The sequence below is a fragment of the Arabidopsis lyrata genome (genome assembly GCF_000004255.2).
Source record: "Arabidopsis lyrata subsp. lyrata unplaced genomic scaffold ARALYscaffold_6, whole genome shotgun sequence".
Classification (NCBI taxonomy): Eukaryota; Viridiplantae; Streptophyta; class Magnoliopsida; order Brassicales; family Brassicaceae; genus Arabidopsis; species Arabidopsis lyrata.
Window position 1 is genome coordinate 19,390,363 of NW_003302550.1, and position 8,081 is coordinate 19,398,443.

Here is an 8,081-nt window from a genome sequence, read left to right on the forward strand (position 1 = left end):
GATTGTTTGCTATGGTGGTAAAATGTTACCAATCCAATCATATGTGAAACAAAAGATACATAGTTCGACAATTTTTGAACTTTATACGACCATAACTGAACCTACATTGTCAGAGTTGGTATTTTTATTACACTTCCAAAATCCAACTTCTCAAAGAAAAATGCAAAATATTACGAAATTCATACCTCTAGCTTAAGAAACTTGGTGATGACTCCCATCATTTCACCACCATGGAAACGGCCAAGACATCCTCTTGCAGCTGCAATCTCATTCAACTCTGAGACTGAGTCTCCACTAATCGCCGAAGGAGCTTCCCTCTTCCCACCGTCTTCTTCTTCTATTTCAGTGACAATCGTTGGAAGTGGAAAAGGGTCCAAAGACGTCTCTAATAAGACTGATTCTCCTCCAACTGCGCTCACAAAATCCTTTAGCCGGCACATTGTAAATGGGACAGGCTCGAAGCTATGGTCTCCATACTCAACTGGAGTAGAATGATCACCAGTCACACACAAGAAATACTGGTAATTTGAAGAAGATTCAGCATGCCATAGAAGCTTAGCGAGCTGACGTATCGCCTTATCCACAGCTTCCAATCCTCGGACTTTGAACAATGTTGCCTTGTCATGACCTGCATCATCTATAGCCTGCAAGAATTATAAGAAAACAAAGAAAACATCCGAAAATCAGAATGGAAATTTTTATGTTGTGTTAAAAGACAGACGAATGTTTTCACCTTTATGTGAAGGAATCCAAAATCGTAACCATCTGACCTTCCCGGTTTATGCCCGTCTTCTGCTGGTTCAAAGACATTTGGGCAGCGATTCAAAGGAGCTGAAAGCGCATTGGCTATAGCAATTGCTTTTGATGTGAGAAGCGTCCGGTAATCTCCAGTGGCTCCCGGAGCCTCTAGAATGTCAATACCAAGGGACATACCAAGTCCGGCTATAATCTTCGTCGGTGCTACCATACACGGCCACAAACCGTGCATCTCATGAAAAGGAGGAACCTTTATATACAAATACCATAACAGATAAGTAAACAGAGCAGTTAAATTCATTAAAAGCATTTGTATTAGACACAGTAAAGGACTGAAACACAGACCTCGATTCGAATGCCACAGCCTCTTAAAAGGACAAGATTGGCAATATTCTTGCCTTGTGCAGCTCTCTTTACATTAACCGGATGAGAAACAAGAATACGCGATATCTCCCTAGATAATTCGTTAACGACTTTAGCTGTGTGATTAGCATCTTCTGATTCATCCAAAGGTTTAGCTTCAAGAAGGAAACGATTATCCTTCAATGGGTCTGTTCCAGATATATTCCCACTAAGTCTTGGCCCTTTTACAACCACTCCACATCTATGTTCCGTTGCATATCTATCGACAAAAACCTTCCTTTAGCCAAAACCCAAAACACAAAATCATAAAGACAAATGAAAATATATTTAACAACCTGACTCTAACTTCATACTCAGGGAAAGAAGGAAGCTTCATTCCATCAAGAGCAGCACAAAGTATCGGTCCTTCTTCTTCGAAATGTCGATCAGCTCTCCTACTAACAACAACTCCAGAATCCTCATCCAAAGTTGCAAAATTAGACTGCATAATGACACAATAGTCAAAACCTATAAACAACAAAAGAATGGTACCTAAGAAAAACAAAATGTGAAGCAAAGCAAAATCAAAAACCTTGAAAGCTATGTCACCTGGTGACATAGCTAATCCAGCACCCATAGATTCAAACGCACCGCGACCTCGGTAATACACTCTTGGATCATAACCCATTAGAGAAAGATGAGCAGTGTCACTACCACAACCTAATCCAACTTCAACTGGATCCATTAAACCATTGATTCCAGATGAAGCAATTGCATCAAGATTAGGTATGTTTGCTGCTTGTAATGGAGTTTTATAACCTAATCTTGGTATTGATACATCTCCCAAACCATCAATCAGTACAAAAGCAACTCTCTTTTTGACTTCTTCCATTTGCCACAAGTGATTTCTGTTCCAATTGGTAAAGAAGAAATTGAAAGTCTGAGAACTTTTATGAATTAATATGTAATTTTGACATTATGATGTCTGATTTCAAGATTTGTTTCTCTTATCAGAATGATTCACATAACGATCGATCTCTTATACAATGAATTACAGTTATTTGAGATAAAATGTTCAGATAGTTCAAATCTTTAGCTAAGGGATTTAAAATAATCGAAATTAGAATACAAATAAACCCTTACCGGCGGCGTTGGAATCGTTATTGTCGCCGGAATTGTGTCTGCAGCTCAAAGTTGAGAATTGTCGTGACGTCGTGTGTCGTTGTCGGGTTCTGCTCAGGTAGAGGCCTTGTTTTAAAAATCGCTAGGCGCTAGTCGGGCGTTCGGCATGGGCCTAGCGATTAATCGGAAAATCGGATTAAAATCGGGGATTAATCGGAGATTAGTTTTAGGGTTATTTTAATATTTTTAAAATATATTAATCCAATATTGTAAAAATTTATGATTTTTATTACAAATTTATGATTTTTATTAAAATTTGAACACAAGTTATTGTAAAAAATCACAAACTCTCCATTCAAATGATTGAATAACAAAAATAAAAAGTTTTTTTATACTTGCAATCTAAAAAATAATCGGGATATATAAGATTAGGCGGAAAGTAATCGGATTAGGCGGAGAATAATCGGATTACTGATTTTTTAGGGGATTAGTCATTAATCGAGACGGATAGGGTGGGCCTAGCGATTAAGCGGAGAGTAATCGGGGCTAGGCGGGGATTTTTAGAACGGGGGTAGAGGTACGCAAAAGTCATTAGCTAAAACGATGTCGTTTTTGTGTCTACGGTAAAAAAGTCATAACGTAAACGACGTCGTTTTGGCTAAAGTAAAAAGCTTTTTTTATACTGCGGGCTCTAAGACCATTTTAAATTTTTAAGTTTTAACATAGTTTTGTTGATTCATTTGATTTTGTTGAGGGTAAAAACTGCCTTACACAAACAATTTACAAAATTTGAGGTGTAAAATTTTACTGTTCGGGCTTTATCACCTACAAATTTTTTTAAAAAAAAGATTCTCTTTTTTTTTGAACAATTCTTGGGTTCACCCCTAGGGGTGAACCCAATTCATTCATCCCCATTTTAATCACCAATCAAATTTTGACATGTCATCTAACTAAAACAATTAATATTGTTCTTAATATTATCTAAACAAAATAATTTAACTAAATCATTAAAAACTCAAAATTAAATTAATTATAGGCCCCACTACTCTCTCTCCCACGTCTCTCTCTTTTGTTTTTTTTTTTTTTTCAAATATTATTTTTCTTCAACTTTAATAAAAAATGTAAAAAAAAAAATTTAACCAAAATAATTAATAGTAAAGCTTTAACATTTCCATATGTTTTTTGTCTTTGTATTCAAAATGATCGAGGTTTACAATAAATCTCCGTAACTTTTGTCAAATTCCTACAAAATATAAGATTTCAAATAATGAAAAATTTGACCGAAAAGTCAAATATAAATAGTAAGAGTAAATTATTTACCTGAAACACTTGTGAAGAAAAAGACCCCGTCTGTAAAGTCGGATTGCTTGTAGCTACAGATAAGTGGATATCGGAAGCAAAAGTTGAATCCTGAAGCATTTATCGATTTTATCTTGTAATTAATATACATACATCTATTGACGAAGTCACCGAAAAGTCAAATATAAATAGTAAGAATGAATAGTTTACTTGTAGCACTTGTGAGGAAAATGGCTCTGTCTGTAATGTCGGATTGCTGGTAGCAAAAGTTGAATCCTGAAGCATTTATCAATTTTATCTTGTAATTAATATATATATACATCTATTGACGAAGTCACCTTTTGCTGGAAATTGGACATAAACGAAAAAGAAAAATTATTTATCAAATACCTGAAACAATAATTTTCTCTTTGATGTACCCCGTTTTTTCGTTTCAAGAGCATTCAAATATCGACCGTGGGGTCCGACCTTTTTGTTCTTTGGTCGTCCAACAGTAGCTTTTCTTTTAATTCCACGTGCATTTAGAACTTCCTCGTCTTCTTCTTCTCTTTCCACATGTTCAACATTTGAAGTTGGGAGCATCCATGCATTAGCCTTCACAAGTTCTTTTTTCTTTTTCTCCAATATTTTAATCAATTCACATGCAGCTTCATTCGCACACATCGTCAATTCTACATGTTCAGCAGCAACAGATGCAATCTCACGGAAATTGTGACATAAATGGCTATAACGCTTTCCAATCGATTGCGTTACTGTTCCATTAAATGTCTCTGAACGATAAGAAGATATGTTTCGTGATTTTGCCTCTTTACTCCATCGATTCAAGATGTAGCTAGATGGAATTCTCCTAACATCCTTCTTATCCAATACTTTCAATGCATGACGACATAAGATCCCAGCAAAAGAATACTTCATGCAACTACACTGTATCGTTTGGTTTGTAGCATCATAATTAACCAAATGCTCTCGCGGTCCACCACGATAAGATACTTTGTATTCATACACCATCTCAGACTTGCTGACTTTTTTAGCAACATAATCACCGATAACTGTATATTGCTTCTGAAACAACTTAAAAACTTCGGGTGTATACACCTCTTCTGCATGTTGCAACATCTCTACGGTAGCAGATAATACCGAAGAGGTATGCATCATTTTGAAGTCAGCATTTAACTCGTTATATCGCCGATCATCCAACACTCTCTCATAGTGTTCAAAGAAGGACAACAAGTCATAATTACTCTTCAAGTATCTTTTCAAAATATTATTCATACTTTCACTACGTTGTGTGCTCACCATATCTGCTGTAAAAGTATGACGTCCATATACCATTGCCCATTTTTCTCTCACCTCAAACATATTCTTTAACTAAGAAACTTTGATGTAAATATAAAAATTATTTTAACTTACGTTTAAATTGTGTAGAAACGTGAAACTCTTTCTTTTGATAAAACTAATCTCTTTTGATGATATGTGAGAAGAAGAATAGAAAAAACTTATGAATAAGGTTAGGGTTAATGAGTTCATATAACATTTAGAATTAGGGTTTTTTATTGACATATTGATTTTTTTTCCTAATGGATTTAGGAGTGTTACGTGAATGAGAGAGTTAGTGGCCCCACAATTAATTCAATTTTAATTTTTAATGATTAAATATGATGAAACTAAATTTTTTTTTTTTACATTTTTTATTAAAGTTGAAGAAAAACAATATTTGAAAAAAAGAAAAAAAAAACAAAAGAGAGAGACGTGGGAGAGAGAGTAGTGGGTCCTACAATTAATTTGATTTTGAGTTTTTAATGATTTAGTTAAATTATTTTGTTTAGATAATATTAAGTACAATATTAATTGTTTTAGTTAGATGACATGTCAAAATTTGATTGGTGATTAAAATGGGGGTGAATGAATTGGGTTCACCCCTAGGGGTGAACCCAATAATTGTTCTTTTTGAACTGCTGCACCGTATTTTAAATTATTTTGAATTTTTTAGTTATCTGATTGGTTAGTTTTGTAGCTATAATTTAATTGATAGAGGTGTTTAGAATTTGTTATAGGAAAATTAAAAAATATGGTAGTGACTAGTGAGTGATCTGATTTTTTGGTGAAGTCTACTACCAAAAAAATATGATGTAAAATCTTATTAAATATTTTCTAAAGAATTTGACACTTTTCAAAATTTTAATTAACGGGATTGCCATATTCGTCGGTCAATCAATTATATTTTCGACATGTAAATTTTTTTTAACAAAAATAAAAATTAAAACCTATTAGTTTAACATTATTCATGTTAGTTTAATTTCCTAACTAGAGCATTAAATTAGAAACTCGCCGGTTAATACATGATTTTATTGATTAGTTCATAGAATATTTTTCTTAAATGAATATCAATAAGAAAACAGAGGTTAAGAAAATAGTATTGATATATATATATATATATATATAAATATATAAATATTGAAAAACAAATGGAGAGAATTATGCCTTGAACATTTTACCTCAATAAAAGCCCTTTAACTGGTCCAAGTTAAGGAAATCCATATAAGGAAATGTTACTCCCTCTGTCCCATTTTATCAGATGTTTTGACTAAAATTACAAAAATTAATATTTTTTTCATTTATAAAATTTCAACCAATAGAAGAAGATACTGCATAATTTAAATAACTAAAAACAATTAAAATAATATAAATCATGCATAGAAACTAGAGACAATTTTATGAAATGGAACAAATGAAAAAGCTTAAAACATCCTAAATATTGAGACAAATGGAGTTAGCCAAATTGATCTCAACTAAATGGAAGACGAGAAGTAAACATAAACTCAGTGAAGTTTTTTTGGGGACTTACAATCACTGGCGGAGCCAAAATAATTATTCATAGAGATCATAACTACTCCCTCCGTTTCACAAAGAGTGTCATTTTGACACATTTCACACAAATTAAGAAAACCTTAGATTATACATATATACCCATATTTAATAAGTGATTAATGATTTAAATTCAATAAAAAGTAGCTTTGGGTTAAGGGCAAATCAGGAAATTTAGCGTAAAAGTTACCTTGAAAATGTAGAATGACACTTTTTGTAAAACAGAGGAAGTATTAATTAGCGCCCATTTGGTTGAAGTATAGCCAAATTGATCTCAACTAAATGGAAGACGAGAAGTTAACATAAACTCAGTGAAGTTTTTTTGGGGACTTACAATCACTGGCGGAGCCAAAATAATTATTCATAGAGATCATAACTATTAATTAGCGCCCATTTGGTTGAAGAGAGAATGTGATTTTTGAACATTGCCTATGTGTTTCGGCAATCGCCGTCGGATTAACACAAATTGCACTTCGTTGTCATAAATTTCAAAAACTCTAAAGTATATAGGAAAACAAAAGGAAAAAATGTCAAAAAAATTATGAACTTTCAAATTTGGGACGATTTAATCATGAACTACAAATAAGACATATAAATCGTAAAGTTTTTGTTGACTTTTAAAATTAATTAACAAAGTTTGGTTGGCTAGCCATTTTAGTCATAGCGTTAAGTAGGCTAACAGAAAACTAAATTCCCGTTTACCTTCTCTGTTATGTCAAAATGATATCGTTTACTGTAGCGACGAACCCTTTTCCTTGTCTTATTTTTCTTTTTAAATTGTTGATAAAACATGTGTCACTACATTCAAAATTTTATATTCAGAGTTTGTCGCTTTCTTGATTTTAGTTTCTGGCTTTATGCTTGATATAAAAGACCTACGTTTTACGTAGTCCTAAGTTACCAATCAAAAAGCACATTGGATATTCAACATATATATGGTAAATGAAGATCTTACACGCGTAGATGAATTAAGTTAGAAAATATAGTACATTATAAGATTTAACACATTACACATACATATGAGATTGTCGTGAGATTTAACACATACATATACCCGGTTTAAAAAAAAAAAAAAAAATATAACCATTTTATCATTCAGACGACGACGTAAAAGTGGGCTGATGTAGTTAATGTGACTTGTCGTGAGAAGTCAGGAACATGACAAGACTTCGGAAACTAGAGACATCACAGGGCAAGACAATCTTGTTCTGGTAAGCCTCCGCGTAACCGAATTCTTCCGCCGCATTGTCTAGAAGCTTTTGGAAAGAAGGGCTCTTCAAAAACTTTGTGGGGATCACGAATCTTTCCAACTTCTTATTCGTACCGACGTAAACCACGAAATGCCCTCTGGGTGTTCTTGAGGATGATGATCTGCTCTCTCCAGAATCTTCTTCTTCTTCTCTTTGGTGGAAGTGCATGTCAATGACCTTGTTCGGCATAGTTGTATATAAGCTTGTTATATAGTGACCTATATTTGTATTGGGTGTGAGTCACAGGACATTAACGGATTTTGTGGGGATCTTTGTGTTTCCACTTTGATTTGGAAGTTGGGTACTTATATATAGTTGTACATTCACTTTTAGTTATTATTTATTTGTCGGGCTTGGGAATGTGTGCCGTCTAGAATGCATTCACGTAGTTTTCAAATGTTTTACAATCAAAATTAACTAATTAAAAAAACGAAATAAACTAAAATT

General features: G+C 33.4%; 2 protein-coding genes across 2 annotated transcripts; both read right to left on the reverse strand.

Moving 5' to 3' along the window:
• Positions 1-15: 15 nt before the first annotated feature.
• LOC9310638 (probable 2,3-bisphosphoglycerate-independent phosphoglycerate mutase) lies at positions 16-2,338 on the reverse strand. Its single transcript, XM_021023408.1, has 6 exons — positions 2,242-2,338; positions 1,691-2,006; positions 1,455-1,600; positions 1,102-1,378; positions 734-1,006; positions 16-644 (listed from the first exon to the last, which is right to left on the reverse strand). Exons 2-6 carry the CDS (start codon positions 1,988-1,990, stop codon positions 180-182), a joined length of 1,461 nt encoding a protein of 486 aa, XP_020879067.1. The 5' UTR covers positions 1,991-2,006; positions 2,242-2,338; the 3' UTR covers positions 16-179.
• A 5,122-nt stretch (positions 2,339-7,460) lies between these two features.
• On the reverse strand, positions 7,461-8,081 carry LOC9310639 (auxin-induced protein 15A). Its single transcript, XM_002874526.2, has one exon. It carries the CDS (start codon positions 7,821-7,823, stop codon positions 7,512-7,514), a length of 312 nt encoding a protein of 103 aa, XP_002874572.2. The 5' UTR covers positions 7,824-8,081; the 3' UTR covers positions 7,461-7,511.